The 16,833-nt window shown below is 58.7% G+C and overlaps 1 protein-coding gene across 2 annotated transcripts in view; it reads right to left on the bottom strand.

Moving 5' to 3' along the window:
* The window catches only part of CMIP (c-Maf inducing protein), a 219,481-nt gene that overhangs the window by 83,084 nt on the left and 119,564 nt on the right, over positions 1–16,833 (bottom strand). For both annotated transcript variants that reach the window (XM_075995812.1, XM_075995813.1), the window contains exon 2: positions 4,975–5,100. In XM_075995812.1, the coding sequence (XP_075851927.1) occupies positions 4,975–5,100 (126 nt within the window). The remainder of the gene's footprint in view (positions 1–4,974; positions 5,101–16,833) is intronic.

The following is a 16,833-nucleotide window of genomic DNA, read 5'->3' as shown; positions in this document are numbered from 1 at the left end:
TGAGAAAAACAGCCAGGGGTGCACCGCGGGCGCCTTCCCAAGTCCCCCTTCTCCGCCCGCCTCTTAGGGAAAAACAGCCCGTGCTTCCCAGACCGGAAAGGTCTTTCTCTCCGGCTTCCAGTAAGAAAGGAACCCACCCTGTCCCTGCCCTGCTGCCAGCGCTCGGGGTAAACAGTTGCCCGGCCTTCCGCGGGACTTTCCGGAACATGGGTGAGAAGAGCCACGTCTTGGAAACCGTCCCGGAAGATAAATGCTCGCGGGCAGGAGGGCCCCTCGCTCTTGTCCGGCCTGAAGCCGTGTTCGGGGCGCAGCGGGCCCTGTCCACTTTTGCTAATGGGCGGAAACCCCATCTCGAGGCAGAATCCCTGAAGCCGACCTGTGTGGTGTTGCCCTTTGGTGCCCGCCACCCACCCGGGCCAGCAATGGGCGCCCCAAGGCGCTGTCTGTGTACATGTATGGCCGGCCTCCTCGCAGCGAAACCAGCAGGAAGAGCATCGAGGGAGGGGAAATGAACAGGGCCTGTCTGTCACCGGGGGTTCTAACGACACGGCACCAGGGAGTCTCGGGGAAGAACACAAGGCATCCGGAAACGCCACCGCGCCCGTGCGGGAGGGCTGGGCGCCCCGGTCTGGCTGTCTGGCCTGTGGGCACACTGCTCGGTGTTGGGGCGCTGGGGACAAGGCACGTGTGCCTAAATGTCCTCTTAGCCCCCCGAATGATCAGGTCAGCTCCCTAAGCCTGCATCAGGTGCAGATTCAAACTCTAACAAGCAGGAGTTGCGCTAAGTCGGTCCCTGCAAGACAGACAGAGAGGACGAGGAGGAGGAAAGGAGGGATGAGGGGAGAGAAACAGGGTCAGGGAGACAGGCTGAGGGACACAGAGGGGCCTGGAGGAGAAACTGCAGAGTGAGCTACGTCAAGAGGCAAAGAGAGGAAGAGAGGGGGAGAGGAGGAGGGAGGGAAGGAGATGGAGGACAATTATCAGCGACACAGAGGAAACAGACACACGGAGATGCAGAGAACCTGAAAAGGAGAGACAGAGAGGCCAGGCAGGCTGGCCCAGGGAAGGGACGTCGGGCCCCTCTTTGGAGCCCCTGGCGCCCCGACATCGCTTAGGTAGAGAGAGCTGCACCGTGTGCAGAGGATGGGCCCTGTCGGGGGACACTGGGACACTGAAGAACTGCCTGCATTCTGAGGCTGGAGCCTGGGGCAAGGAACGTGAGGTTGAAACGCAATGTGCTTGAGGCCAGAACTGCCCAGCGGACTGTCTGCAGCGATGCAAACATTCGCTATCTGTGTGTGCAGGACAGCAGCCACTCACACTGGACACGTAGCTGGGGGACCGAGGGACTGCATTTCTGATCTGACCGAATGAAGCCCCAGTTCGAACGGCGTGTGTGGCGGGTGGCTGCAGTACTGGATGGCACAGTCCAGGCATTCTCATGCCTCTGCTGGCCAGGAGCTCGCGGAAGCTCTTCAGATGGGCTGGGACCCGCCAGAGCACCTGACTGCCTCCCCACGCCACACGCCCCCAGCAGGGAGGACCTGGCCCAGGGCCACAGGGCTTGCTCTCGGGGACGGTGGCCCTGGGCCCTAATGCAGTGTGTGTGCCACAGAGCAATCAAGGTTCTGAAAGCAAAGGACCGGCCACCTGTCCCCACAGCACGTGAATACAATGAGCACTGAAGAAAGCCCCGCCCACCACCTGCACAGCCCGGCGGGGGGGGGGCAGGTAGCACCCCCACACCCGCCCTCACAGAGCCTCCCAGCCTGGAGCTCGTCTCTAGGAAGACCTGGACCCCGTTTCTAGAACGAGACGGCTGCCCACCTCCCGCGCACCATGGGCAGCGGGGAGGGTGCGAGGACAAGAAGGAAGTCCATCCACGTCCACCTCCCCAGCTACTTGAAACGACAGCAGGGGTGGGGGCTGCACCCACCTGGGCTCTCCTGGGTGGGGGTGGGAGGCCGAGGCCGGCCGCGTCTGCTTCTCCCGGCCTAACTCCGAGTCTGGCTCTGGATCGGAGGAGCTGCCGGCCTCTTCCTCCTCCTCCTCCCTCCTCTCTCCGCTCCTGTCCCCGGCTCCGCTGTCCCAGTGAGAGGGATGCTGGAGAGGCCGGAGGCCCACCCGCCCGTTCTGCCGGCAGCCTGGACTCGAAGGCACTGCCGGATGGACGCGGTTGGCCAGGTGAGTCATCACGGCTGGGCCTGCAGCCACGGCCAGGTTAAAGGGACATGCCAGCCACTGCCTCCCTCCCTTGCAGCCTTGCCGTCCCTCCATCCCTGGAGCCAGTGACGCTCTGGCCTTCCTTGGGGGCAGGGCCGCCCCCCACAGCCCCAGGAGGAAGGAGGCTCTGCGCTGGCGGAGCAGCGACCACAGTGCCCAGGGAGCGGGGGCTCAGGGCCCCCTCCTCTGACCGGACAGTTCCAAGAGTCTCCCTCCTGCCTCTGTGTCACTCGTACACCCAGCCCTCCTGTCCTGCAACCAGACTGATCCCCCAGTGTTCCTCTACCCTTTAAGAACATTCAATGGCTCCCTATTGCCCTGAGAACAAGGTCTGAGGCTGCCTCCCTGGGCTAGCACGGCCTGCGTGATCTGGCCACCACGCTGAACTCCACAAGACCCACCGCCCTCGCACCCCTCTCCCCCAGACGCAGTAAATACCCAGCCCCCCCCCATTCACGCTCTGCACCCACATCCCTCTGCCCAGAGCACGCCCCGCCCATCCTGGCGCACTCCTACACATCCCTCTACGCCCAGCTTCAATGCTGCCATCTCTGGGGGCCTGCTGTGGCACCCCAGGCCAAACGAGTCACTCCCTCCTCTGGGCTCCTGGTCCTCTGGGATATGCCTCTATTCTAGCAGTTATTTCAGGAATCATCTGTTTATAGCTCTGCCACCCCCCCCCCCCGGAGGGCTGAGGCCTCCCCCCAGCGCAGCTGAGAGGCTGGCGCAAAGCTCTGTGATGACGGGAAGGTCACTGCAGTGGGGTACGGCAGGCACCCCTCCCTCTCAGCTGGCCACGGGGTCCTATTCTTGCCACAACCTCCACCCGCCTCACGGACTTCCTGTCACAACCGCCAGTCTGGCCCAGAGGAGCCGGGGAAGGGTCTGGCGGGAGGGGCGGAGCAGACCATAACAAAGATGAGAGGGGAGAGGCCGGGCGTGGTGGCCCAAGTCTGTAATCCCAGCACTCTGGGAGGCCGAGGCTGGAGGATGGCTCAAGGTCAGGAGTTCGAAACCAGCCTGAGCAAGAGCGAGACCCCGTCTCTACTAAAAAGGATTAGAAAGAAATTAATTGGCCAACTAAAAATATTTAGAAAAAATTAGCCGGCCATGGTGGTACACACCTGTAGTCCCAGCTACTCAGGAGGCTGAGGCAGGAGGATGGTTTGAGCCTAAGAGTTGGAGGTTGCTGTGAGCTAGGCTGACACCATGGCACTCTAGCCCAGGCGACAGAGTGAGATTTTGTCTCAAAAAAAAAAAAAAAAGACGAGAGGAGAGGAAGAGGGACAGAGAGGAGGAAGCCTTGCGGGCTGGCGGGGAGAGGGAAATGGTGAGGAAAGTAGAAGAAAAACTGCAGAAGAAAGCAGACGGGGCAGGCGCGGTTTTAGGTCCTCCAAAATACGACAGTAAAAAACGGGGTTTTTCTAGATGAGGCTCAGTTGTGACACTCAGCATGCTTTGGGGGCCACGCTGGGTGACTCTCAGCTCCGGTGCTGCGACAGAATCTAGTGGCCCCTAGGTGTGAAACAGGTTTACAGAGCATCTCTTTGGGCCTGGGGAAGGAGTCCCTGGAGAGACAGGATTAGAAGGAAAATGCTCCTAAAAGAAAGGCCAGGGCGGATCTTTCCCACACTGCTGAGAGGGTAAATTTTCTCTAGATGAGGGGTTTCTGACTGGGGGTTCCTTCTGGAAACTGGGGCGACTCCCCTGGCACGATACATAACATGTTTTGTGTGTGCGACAGCGGCCACTCGTCTTTGTGGCCCAGGGCTCCTCTGTCGGTGGCCCCAGCTCTCCTGCCTCCGCGTGTCCCTCCTGGGAGGGCTACCAATCAGAATCCACGGCGCCTGGGGTCAAAGGTGGGCGGGTGACCCAGGGCAGTGCATTCCTGAGGACTGAAGGAGACCAAAGCGGAGCCAGTGAAGATATTCCATGAGATGTCATAAAAGGTACTGAAAGGAAAAAGGGCTCTCGCTTATTAAGGGTTACGAGCTCTAACGATGTGGCTTAGGGCTGCCATCAGCCCACCTTTCCCACCACACAGCGAGACTCTGCCTGACAACGAAGCCAACAGAAGCGGAACCAGAAGGTGGAGAGAGACACTGCATACTAATGATCTGTTTTGACCCCTAGATCCAGCTATGCCTGAAGTCCTCTCTTGGACTTCCCGGTTATTTTAATAGTTACAGCATTAAATTCTGTTTTTTGTCTCACGAGTTTGAATAATGTTTGTGTTATTTCCAACCAAAGTCCTGCCTGGTACATACAGAATATACATTTTTTCCCCCAAAAAGACAGCTTATACTTCTACCAGTCTCAAAAGACTTGGATCAGCAAAGAAATAAGAACCCCCCCTCACTCAAAGTAAAGCAAAAGGTAGCAACTGTTACTCATTTGTTTTCTACAGCTTTCTAGGGCCTAACAACGTGCCTGTGTGCCTCAGTTTCCTCATCTGTAAAATAGAGATCATAAAACCTATTCCTCAGGTTTATCAAGGGAACTAAACGAGTAACACATAAAGCTCCCAGACTGTGGCAGGCATGCAGTAGGAGCTCAGTCCATGCACATTCCCTCTTTCGTTCCTCCAGTGAGCTCCAGTTTATATCTTCTTACACTTGGGGGGGAGGAAAAAAAGCACCTGAAGTTAAATCACCTTTCCTCCTGACAGTTGGCGGCCGAGCACTCCCAGGGAGAGGAGGAGGAGGGAGACTGGGGGGGGGAGAAACTGCTGGCTCATGTTTATGTCCCTACCTGCAGCAAGACAGTGCCCCCAGGAATTGTGAGCTGTAAACAGTACTTCGGGGCGTTCTCCCAGGACAGCAGCTGCACGTCTTCGATGGCGCTGTAGGAGACGGAGTTTTCCATGTACCCAGTTGGCTGCGGCAGAGAAAGAGAAAACAGAGAGCCGGTTACAGAGCAGGCGGGACAGCCGCAGCTCGGAAGCAGCCTCCCGAAAACCCCTCCTCTGGCGACAAGCCAGCAGGCTGGCGCAGGAGTCCGGCGGTGCTGGGGACCAGAGGAAGCCCCTCGCTCCTGGCTGGCAGCGTCCAGCCGGGGGACAGGGCCCACGGGGGACGCTCACTGGCGTGTCTGGAGGTGCAGCGTTGGGGACAGACTGGGGTCACCTCCAGGGCAAGGACTGAGGACTGTGCCTCTTACCGTGCGTGGGGCCCAGCACCGGACGCAGCAGGAGCCCCTCCAGCCCTCGGCGGCAACGAGCCACCACCGTCCCCCGCCTGGACATCAGCGGTCTCCCTCCCTGCTCTCTGCCCACAAGCACACACTCTCCGCTGGGCACGCGGAGCCATGGTCCACACCCCCGCTCCCCTGCGCAACCACCTTCAATGGCTCCTAGTGGCCCGGCCATGAAATCCACACTCCCATCCACCCCACCCCTGTGCACTCCCTCTCCAGTGCTCACCACACCCTATTTGATTATTTGTAGACTTATACTGTTCACTGCCAGCCAAATGATTTTTTCATTCATTTGTTCAATTATCCGACAGATAGTCACTGAGCTTCTATTATGTTCCGGGCACAGTGCTGCTCAAAGAAGCAGACTAGGGTGTGGTGACGGGTGGCAGAGAACAGGGGCCACCGTGTTAAGGGTTGAGGTAGAGCATTCCAGAGCTCCCGCCCATGCAAAGGCCCTGGGGCAGGATCAGCTGGGAGTGTTCAGGGAGGAGCAGAGGCGACACACAGGGAGGGCGAGGCGAGAGAGGTCCTGGAGAGACGCGAGGGCCCCTCCCGGAGGGGCTGCAGTTCCCGCTGGGGATCTGAGCAACATTCCCAGGGGACGGAGCATGGCAGAAGCCTTAGCCAAGTTTCACTGGGACAGCTGCGCAGGGACAGACTCGGAGGAGGGGGAGGAGGGGCGGCAGCAGGGAGACGGCCTGCGGGCTGCTGGGCGGGGCCAGGTGGGCGGGGAGGCTGCTCAGACCGGGGTGCGGGGAGGGGCAGCCGGCTCATCCTGCGCTTCTCACCAGCGCATCGCATCGCCCACCCTCAAAGGGACACCCCCCCAATCCAGGTGGTGGCTGTGTCCCGCCCAAGAAAGTTCCCTCTACATCAGCAAGTCCAAAGTCAGACTCGTGGCCTTCAACAGCCCGCCCTATCCAGCGTCCCAGGCGCTGCTCCGCCCCCAGTGCTCTGCTCCCAGTGCTCCGCTCCTAGTGCTCCGCTCCCAGTGCTCCGCCCCCAGTGCTCCACTCCTAGTGTTCCATTCCCAGTGCTCTGCTCCCAGTGCTCCGCTCTCAGTGCTCTGCTTTCAGTGCTCCACTCCCAGTGCTCTGCCACCAGTGCTCCACTCCCAATGCTCTGCCCCCAGTGCTCCACTCCCAGTGCTCCACTCCCAGTGCTCTGCTCCCAGTGCTCTGCCCCCAGTGCTCCACTCCTAGTGCTCCACTCCCAGTGCTCTGCCCCCAGTGCTCCTCTCCTAGTGCTCCGCTCCCAGTGCTCTGCTTTCAATGCTCCACTCCCAGTGCTCCACTCCCAGTGCTCTGCCACCAATGCTCCACTCCCAATGCTCCGCTCCCAGTGCTCTGCCCCCAGTGCTCCACTCCTAGTGCTCCACTCCCAGTGCTCTGCCCCCAGTGCTCCACTCCTAGTGCTCCGCTCCCAGTGCTCTGCCCCCAGTGCTCCACTCCTAGTGCTCCACTCCCAGTGCTCTACCCCCAGTGCTCCACTCCTAGTGCTCCATTCCCAGTGCTCTGCTTTCAGTGCTCCACTCCCAGTGCTCTGCCCCCAGTGCTCCACTCCTAGTGCTCCGCTCCCAGTGCTCTGCCCCCAGTGCTCCACTCCTAGTGCTCCACTCCCAGTGCTCTACCCCCAGTGCTCCACTCCTAGTGCTCCATTCCCAGTGCTCTGCTTTCAGTGCTCCACTCCCAGTGCTCTGCCCCCAGTGCTCCTCTCCTAGTGCTCCGCTCCCAGTGCTCTGCTTTCAATGCTCCACTCCCAGTGCTCTGCCACCAGTGCTCCACTCCCAATGCTCCGCTCCCAGTGCTCTGCCCCCAGTGCTCCACTCCTAGTGCTCCACTCCCAGTGCTCTGCCCCCAGTGCTCCACTCCCAATGCTCCGCTCCCAGTGCTCTGCCCCCAGTGCTCCACTCCTAGTGCTCCACTCCCAGTGCTCTGCCCCCAGTGCTCCACTCCTAGTGCTCCACTCCCAGTGCTCTGCCCCCAGTGCTCCACTCCTAGTGTTCCATTCCCAGTGCTCTGCCCCCAGTGCTCCACTCCTAGTGCTCCACTCCCAGTGCTCCACTCCCAGTGCTCTGCCCCCAGTGCTCCACTCCTAGTGCTCCACTCCCAGTGCTCTGCCCCCAGTGCTCCACTCCTAGTGCTCCACTCCCAGTGCTCTGCCCCCAGTGCTCCACTCCTAGTGCTCCACTCTCAGTGCTCTGCCCCTAGTGCTCCACTCCCAGTGCTCTGCCCCCAGTGCTCCACTCCTAGTGCTCCACTCCCAGTGCTCTGCCCCCAGTGCTCCACTCCTAGTGCTCCACTCCCAGTGCTCTGCCCCCAGTGCTCCACTCCTAGTGCTCCACTCCCAGTGCTCTGCCCCCAGTGCTCCACTCCTAGTGTTCCATTCCCAGTGCTCTGCCCCCAGTGCTCCACTCCTAGTGCTCCACTCCCAGTGCTCCACTCCCAGTGCTCTGCCCCCAGTGCTCCACTCCTAGTGCTCCACTCCCAGTGCTCTGCCCTCAGTGCTCCACTCCTAGTGCTCCACTCCCAGTGCTCCGCTCCCAGTGCTCTGCAGTCGGTGACTCAGCCCCAACAGCACAGCTTGTCCTGAGCAGCAGCAGCGACGCCGGGGCTTGGCGGCTGGTTCTGTGCTTATTTCCCAGCCCACGCTCCCACACTACTGTGTTGCCGCCGCCTGACTGTCTCCCCGCTAGTGTGTAAGCACCGCGGGAGCAGGAAGGTTCGCCCGTTCTGTTCCACGTGCCTCGCCGGCGCCTGACATTTAGGAGGCGATTGCTATTCATATTCCTTCACAAATGAATGAACATCTCACCAAAATAAAGAAGATGTTCGTCTATGTGTTACCTATAATCACTGCCCATAAACACGCTCGGGGAGATGCTTTCTTTGTTAGCTATTTTTTAAAATTAAAATTTAAAAACCCCCCTTTGGGAAGCAATGGCCCCAGAGGCTCACGTGCATCCCTCCGTCTCTCTTTTGAAGGCCCGGGTGGTCCCCGAGCCCTTGACATACACAAAGGCCGGACGACAGGGCTGAGATGCAGCCACTAGAGTGGCCGGAAAACCGCGGGGCCACAAAGATGCAAAGATATAAAACCCGTTTCCAACCCCGGCAGCCGCAGAACCCATCAGACACACGGAAGGCCCGAGCACCTGCCCCCGCCGAGGGAGGGGTAGGACAGTGGCATCCCAGACGGGCTCCTGGGACAGAAAAAGGACCTCAGGTAGAAAGTGGGGGGAGAAAAGGAAATCAAGTAAGGCTGGCCCTCAATCACCACATATCGATGCCGGTCACCAGTGGGGACGGCCGCTGCACGCCACCGCGAGACGTCGTGAACAAGGGAAGCCAGGCGTGCGACTGTGGGCGCTGTGAACTGTTTCCGTCACTTTTCCCTACATCTCTAGCTAGTCTAAACAAAATGTTTATTATTAATAAAAACCGGGCTGCTAGTGGCTGCCATGTCGCTGCTGGGCAGGAGCACGCGAGGCCTGCAGGGGCGCAGGTGGAGGGACCCAGCGCGCCTGCACGTGTCGCCCCAGGGAGTCCGGCGTGAGCCGAGGCCGAGCAGGGCCGCTGCCGCTCCAGGGACCTGCGCGCGCTGGGACAACTTTACAGATGACGGATAATTCCTGGTCGCCTGAGTACGACAATCGCAGCTTCAGCGGGGGAGGTTCCTACAGGGGTTGCAGGCTGCATCAGATAAAAGAAAAACGGAAATTCTCCGCCACCGAGCGAAGCCAGGACACCAGCGCTAAGAGTCGCATCCAAGAGGACAACAAGCAGATTAATACTCTGTTTTCTAAACCTAAGGGCGGCGTGAGACGTACCGTGTGATTCTACTCGGAATAAACGAGACGGGCTGACATCAGGCTGGTGGCTGTGGCTGAGGGCTGGCTAGGAAAGGGCAGCCCGGGGGGACGTGTGGGGACAGCAGGATTATTTGCCATTTTGACCGTGGCGGCGGTTACGCAACTGTTCGCGTTTGACAAAACTCACGCTGAAAGGCGAATCCTACTACGAGTCAATTACAACCCGAACCTGGCTGCAACGGCGATGTGTGACTATCAAGGACAATTTGGAGGATGACGAAGAGAATGAAACCTTCCAGGTGAAACCCTACCAAGATCACTCATCCGCACTCTGGTGGACGACGGCCCGATTATCTTTCACTCGTATTGTTACAGAGCCGAAACCGTACGTCACGTACGATGGCCTTTCCTCACACGTCGAATCAGGGAGACACCCTCTATTCTGAACAGGAACCCCCGGAACTCGTGTTTCTGGGCTGTGAAGTATTCTGCCACCTCCCTGTCATCTCTGCTGCGGCCTGTCCCCGGGGACGGTGCCATTGTTTCATCCCAGCTGCCATAAACAGCTCCGCTGCGCACATCCTTGTGAAACATGTTTTTCTACCCTATATTTAGGATTATTTCCTTAGGCCAGATTCCCAGAAACGGCGACTGGGACAAAGGGCAAGTGCACGCTTTACGTCGTTGCCAAACTGCTCTCATTAAAGGGATATTAAGGGGAACAGGGGAGCCCCAGCCAAGGCGGAGGGGCCTTCGTCCTTGGCCACCAGCTCGCCGGGGCCGTGCGAGGAGCGATGCTCCACCCAGGCGAGTTCGGGGCAGCCGCCTGGTAGCCGCGTGCCCGAGAGTGACCGCGAGGCGCGGGGCGTATCATGGACGCGGAGGTCCACCAGCCGGGCCCACCCACCGGGGACAGCCGGCTTGGCGGACGTGGCCTTCCCACGGCGTCAGGGAATGGGCCAGGGGCTGACATGCGGCAGTTTGGGGGTGTCTTGCGTCTGCCACACCAGGAAGAGACGCGCCCCCTCTGCCCCTGAGGGGACATCCTGCCCGGTGGCCTCAGCTCGAGGATCGGGGCTGGAGAAAGCAGGGCCTGAAAGACCCCAAAGGCCTTCGGAGCTGACATTTTAAACTGGGCCCCCCTTGCACCTCCCCTGCAGCCAGCGTGGGGCAGGGGGTTGGGGTGACCAATGCTCCCCCGAGATCCTCCCACCAGCCCCCCCCACCTTTCTGGGGAGCCGCTCCCTCCCGCCCGAACCTGCCTGCCGGTTTCCATGGGGATGTCTGCACAAGCGAGCAGTCCTGACGTCGGGGCTGACTCAGGCTGCGGAGGGGAGGCGGCTCCCGGCCCCAGACGAAGAGGCGGGTCCGGAAAACCCTTCCCTGAGTTCGCTCCTGACGCTGGGGGGCGTGGGGGACAGTGGGGACCGGGCTGGAAACGGCAGGCCGTTTGTCGTGGGGTATTTGTGACCCCGGCAGCCTGCTGGGGGTGCCATGCTGGGGCCGGGTCCCTCTCGCCACGCAGGGGAGTCACCTGAGCCGTCACCCAGGGGAGATCCACGCAGCACAGTGAGGTTCCACCCTGGACCCGCAGAGGAGAGGTGTCAGGCCGGATGGCGGGGAGCCCCTTCCAGCCCCGCGCACGGTCAGCAACAGCGACGGCAGAAATAACAACAAGGATGTCATCACGTCGTCCTTGGTGGTGACACCATGAAGCGGCTCGCACCAGGGGCGTGGGCTTCAGCCCTCACCTTCCCCTGCTGAATTTTAAAAATGTGTTAACCATTAGCCATTTTCAAATGTACGAGTCAGTGGCATTTAGTACACTCATGACGCTGCACAACCATCGCCTCTGCCTAGTTCTGGAACGTTCCCATCACCCCAAAGCAGGCCCACACCCATCAGGCAGCGATTCCCACTCCCCCACCCAGGCCCTGGCGACCACCAGTCCACTCTGCCTCTTTAGGGAGGCGTCCACTCCGACATCCCGTACTAATGGGGCCACACTGGGTCCCCAGTGTCTGCTCCTTTCACTCAGTGTTTCTGAGGTTCATTCGTGCTATAGCACAAGCCAGAACTTGACTCCTTTTTATGGCTGAGTAATATTCCACGTGTTGTTTATCCATCATCTGCTGATGGACATTTGAGCTGTGCCTGCCTTTTGACCTGGCTGTTGTGAGCAGCCTGGGCCGTATAAATCTCTTTCAATGTGACGGACAGACGCCCACTACGCAAACGCCACCCTGGCCAAACGCACCCGCCACACGGAAACGCACAGGCGTCCTAGTCAACATTTATCCAGCAGTTACCGTGTGGCCGGCACCATGCTCAGAGCTTCATATTAATATATATCACCTCCATTAACTTTACAACAATGCTCTATTTACCCCTGTTCATCTGCATGCTACAGAAGAAGAAACTGAGGCACAGAGGAGTGGCTATGTCACGGGCTCCCTGCTTTTAAAACACAGGCCTGGGATGCCATGTCACAAGACCCCGATCTCCACCCCCATGTCCTGCCGGATGCCTGGCGCAGACAGGAGCTGGACCGGACGGCGACCAGCACAGCAGGGAGGGTCTCAGAGTCGCCCCCGCCCCGCCCCGCTGCCACCCCGCTCAGCGGGTCCCCAGACACCTAGAGCTCAACTCGGCCTCCGGGGCAGGAACCCACAGGCGCTCATTTGGGAAAGGCTTGTCAAAATATTTTGACGTTCTCTTTAATCCCACAAGGGCAAAGTCTACGGCAAAAGCAAGGTGGTAGGAAGCGATTTGCTGCTAGACGGGCCAGCCTGGGCCCCCGTCCCAGGACGAATCTCCTCAAACGCCCTTCATGCTCCCCCTTGTTTCCTTAAGGTAATTTAACCTCTGCGGGTGGCCCCAGGACTGCTGTCATTACCACTACTGCCACTGCAACCCAGCCACGTGGGCCCTTGGCGCCACCGGGACCCACAGAGCTGCTTGCTGCGACCAGTTTCCAAATGGCTCCAGAGTCGGAGTCACTGTCTCTGTCGTGTGCAGTTTCTGCAATCGTTCCATCATTCTCCTGATCTACTGCTGCCAACGTGCCTTCCCCCACACCCTGCCCTCAAAAGGTTACAGCTCTTCTGTTGTGACCTGTGAAACCACAGTGCCCGGCCTGTTAGAACTATGTGCACAGTAAAAGCAAAGGGGCTCTGAGCAAGCACAAGTCTTGTAAGAAAAATACATCCCTCTTGTTTACTTGGCATTATTTGCTGGTGGTCAAAGGTCTTTGCAGCATAAGTAAGTTTACACCAGCACTGCCCAATGGGACTCGGCCGTGCTGGGAATGCCCTGTCTCTGCCCTGGCCAACTGCCTGTGGGCTACTGAGCACTGGAGATGTGGCTAGTGCAACCTAGGAATTGAATAAGACATTTTATTGAATTTTCATTAATTTTAATTTAAATAGCCGCATGTGGCTGGAAGCCGCCTTACTGGTCAGCCCAGTTCTGCACGATACTCTCCATTTATCTAGTGAGCACCAGTTTTCACAGCGCCTTCGTTAACTAGTATATTTCATCCTCACAACCAGCCTCATGGTCGCTATTAGCACTTTCAATTGCACAGATGAGAAAACTGAGACTACAAACTAAAGGGAAACATTTATGTCCTGACCCTCCAGGGCCCTCCCCAGAGAAGAGCTACTCCCCGGGGACTGTATTCAGGTATTATTGTTCAACAGGCGGAGGCCTCCTTCCTGCAACCCTATGCCTGTCGGGGAGAGAGCTGGGAAGAGAACAGAGATCTTCAGACTTCACGCCCTAGCCTTTGTCTACAATAGCCTAGTGAGCTAGAAACCAGGGGCCTAACAGAGTGATAATACCACACAACCCGCCAGCAAGTGGGCCAAGTGGAAAAGACAATGACAAGTGTTGGCATGAACACAGAGCAACCAGAGCGTTCCTAAACTGCTGGCGGGAGTGACATTGCAAATCCAGTCTACGCAGTAGCTCTGTAAAAGCTGGACACACGAGTCCCGCACAAGCCAGCGATCCCATTCCTGTGCAGAAATGTCCACATGTGTGCCCCCAGATCCCAGAGACCTATGTACATGTACGGGGAGGGAGGGCGAGAAGGAGGGAGAGAGAGGGAGAGAAAGGGAGGGAGGAGGGGGAGAGAGAGAGATCACATTCACATAACTTTTTATCACAGCATACTATTATAATTGTTGTTTTATTTTTAGTTACTATCGTTAATCTCCTACTGTACCTAATTCACAAATTAAACTTTATCATACGTCATACGTATGTACAGGGATAAACATAGTACATGTAGGGTCCAGGCATCCGCTGGGGGTCTTAAAATATATACAGCGAAGATAAGGGGGAAACAAGTGTATACCGAAACCCACCCAACTGTACACTTTTAAATGGGGACTTTTATGGTATATGAATTATATCACAACAAAGAAAAATTATATCATGTACCTGCCTTAAGGGTGTTTGTGGCCAGTGCACTCAGCACAGGGTAAGCACTCGGTGACAGGCGCTACGCTGGCGCCCAGGCCGGCAGAGGGTCCCCGGCAGCGTGGCCGAGGCTGCAGCCCACGGCCAGAGCCCGCACGCGCCGGGGAGTCACTGCACAGAGGCGACTGTGTTTAGGCTCAATGAGAAGGAAGAAGGGGCTTTGCTCAGACACCGGCCGAGGTCCTCCCTCATCCAGGGATTACTCCACAAAGGTCGAAGAGAGGAGCTGGCGCTCGGGGCAGACCAGCCAGCTCCAGATGGCCGATGGCAAGCAGGACGCACCAGCGGTCGATGGCCTGGGGTCAGACGCCCGATGGTGCCGGGGAGCTGGGGCTGCAGGGCACTGAGACACTCCCCAGGCTCGTCCGCCTCCTCCTGCCCAGTCTCAACCACGCCCCCTGTGCCCAAACTTCCCTCGGGGCGGGGGGAGGGGCGTGGGATCACCACGAGGGCAGACGACCTTCCAGGCCCCCCTCCCTGCCGCCCAGACCCCAGCGGGGCGGCGCCTGCAGCGGGGCCGGGAGGGCAGGGCAGCGCGCGGGCTCCGTGGCGACGGTCGAGGGCACGCTGTGGGCTCATCCATCACACGCCCAGCTGTGGCAGCCGCCCCCTTTTATGGCCAAATGACTCCAGAGATTTAATAATAGAACGAAGGGCTAATATTTTCATGTCCGGGCCTGTCCAACCTCGCTGCCTCTGTGCACGCGGAGAAAGGGATGGAGGTCAGTCCCCAGGGTGGCACCTGGCATCTGGGCCACCGAGCTCCTCTGCCGCTGCGGCAGGTGATGGAATGCAACATGGGTGTCCCGGAGCCAGCACCATTCACAGCCACGGAGGCAACACACGATTCTGAGGACAAAGCGGCCAGCCTGGGCAGAGCACACGGCAGACGCCTCCGCCAGGAGCTTGACAAGGACCCTGGGCAGGGCACTCCCGGGCCTCCTCCGCAGAGGACGAAGAGGAGCGTCAGCACTCTTAACGGCGGGCTCAGCTCACGGCCCGCCGGGGGTCAGCACTGCCGACTTGCGGGCTGTCCCCACCGCGGCCACTGGCCCGGGAGGCCCACGATGACCCAGACACGCCAGAGGGGCTTAATAACGGGGCGTGGGGCGGGGACGTGTAACAAAGGTAACAGCACCACAACACGACAGGCACCGTCATCGAGGAGGGTGTGGTGCAAAGGGCAGTGAGAGGAGGGAGGAACACTCTGGAACATGGGGGAAGGCTTCTCGAGTGACCTTTGAGCCGGGTCTTCAGGTGAGCAGGGGACGCGGGACGCTCCCAAGAGGGCACAGGAAGCAGCAGGAGCCAGGCTGCGGGCCCGGGCTGGGAAGGAGAAGCTGTTAGTTAGATGAGGCTCGGGGACAAGGACACCCCAGGAAGGGGACGGCCTAGACTGCCCAGCCCTCCCACATCTCCGAATGTTCCTCTCTCTTGTTCCTTCTCTCTGTTCCCTTTTTTAAAAAAATTAAAGCGTAAACAGTAAGAGCAAAAGGGCACAGATCTCAAGCGGATTTATTTTCACACGTGCACAACCCTGTGTAGCCCCACCCAGGTCAATCTATGGAACATTCTCAACACCCTGGGAGCCCTAACACTCCAGGAGCCCCAACACCAGGGAGCCCAACACCCTAGGAGGCCCCCGCCATGCCCCTCCCAGCCAGCACAGCCCAGAGGGTCTGCTATTCTGGCATCTGTCGCCATAGATTAGCCCCGCCTGTTCTCAGACGTGTGTCTTGCGAGCACACGCGTTTGTGTTTGATTTCCGTTGTCCCACAAAGACAAGCGTTCGGGTGGGTTTGGCCTACAGGCCATAGCTTGCCGACCCCTGCTCTTAGCCATTCAGGAGGGAATAGGGATATGTGATGGATGGATGGATGGATGGATGGATGGATGGATGGATGGATGGATGGATGGATGGGAGAAAGTGAGTGGAATAGGACTCCTCTCTTTGCTTTCTTTCTAAGGCAACTTTAGCTCAGAGCACCGCAAGACGGTTTGTGTGTTTGCAGCTGAGGGGATGAATTTGTTGGACCCACCAGGACTGGGTCCTAGTGAGAAGTCCTGAGGCCCTCTGTCTCCACACTGTCCTTTCCAAGGACTAGATTTAGCCCTAACCCTAAGTTCTGTGGAAGCATGAGACAAGTTCTGCAGAAATTTCCCAGAGGGTGAATTTGGAGAAAAACTCTTGGCCTATTCCCAAGTGACACAAGAAGGCCCAGGAGATGTGTGGTCCCAGCGTGCCAGAGTCCCCCAGGTCCGCCTGGGGAAGGGAGAGGCCAGGACCCCGGGCGAAGTGACCCCCATTGCTCTCCTGTTCTCGAAATGATGAGAACAAGCCAGCGTGACAGACGTCTTATGTAGAAACCCTCTGACAGTGTAAGGCAAGCTGGGGACGGTGCCTTCCAGCAACACGGCCTTCTAGAAAATACCAAGCGAGGGGAGGGAGGGAAGGAGGGAGGAATGGGGGGGAGGGAAGAAAAGAACAAGAGGGATGTTTGGGTCCAACATGCAGAAGGAAACTGAGGCTCAGAGGGGCATGGCAACTCCCGAGAGTCCCCCAGCCACAAGTGGCAGAGCTGGCAGGACAGGGCGGCCCCTCAGGTGTCATACTGTGGTCCTCGCTGGGGCCCCGAGCTAGACGGGGTGGTGACAGACAAGAGCCGCAGGAGCTGGGCTTACTGCGCCCTCAGCCTCTGGCCTAGGACACCCGCCGGCACCTCTCACCCCAGTGTCCCCGCAGCAGGACCCGACCTGTCTTCTCTGGGATCACGGTGGGCCCCGGCAGGCGCCAGCCTACCGGCACACACGCCATCACGTGCATGTTGTCTTTTTACTTATATTTTCCCCTAAACAGATGAACTCATCACGCCCCCAGGACAGGTTGATGGAGAGAGGGTGCTCACATGAAGCCTGAACCTGTGTGCGTTTCCGTAGGTGTTCCAGAGAGTTCGACAGAGGGTTTCTGTGCAAACACTGCATCGCCCTGGATTAATGCTTGTGGATCTACGGACACAGACCACGGCAGGCTCACAGAATTGCTCTGCGATTTCTTCTCAGCATGCAAGCCTGCACCATGCCACACCGGCAGCCCAGGTGTGCCAGGCATGGGTGTCGCC

This window comes from Microcebus murinus, chromosome 20, assembly GCF_040939455.1.
Source record: "Microcebus murinus isolate Inina chromosome 20, M.murinus_Inina_mat1.0, whole genome shotgun sequence".
In the NCBI taxonomy this organism is placed as follows: Eukaryota; Metazoa; Chordata; class Mammalia; order Primates; family Cheirogaleidae; genus Microcebus; species Microcebus murinus.
The sequence above is the reverse complement of the archived record's forward strand: the minus strand, read 5'-3'. Positions and strand labels throughout refer to the sequence as shown.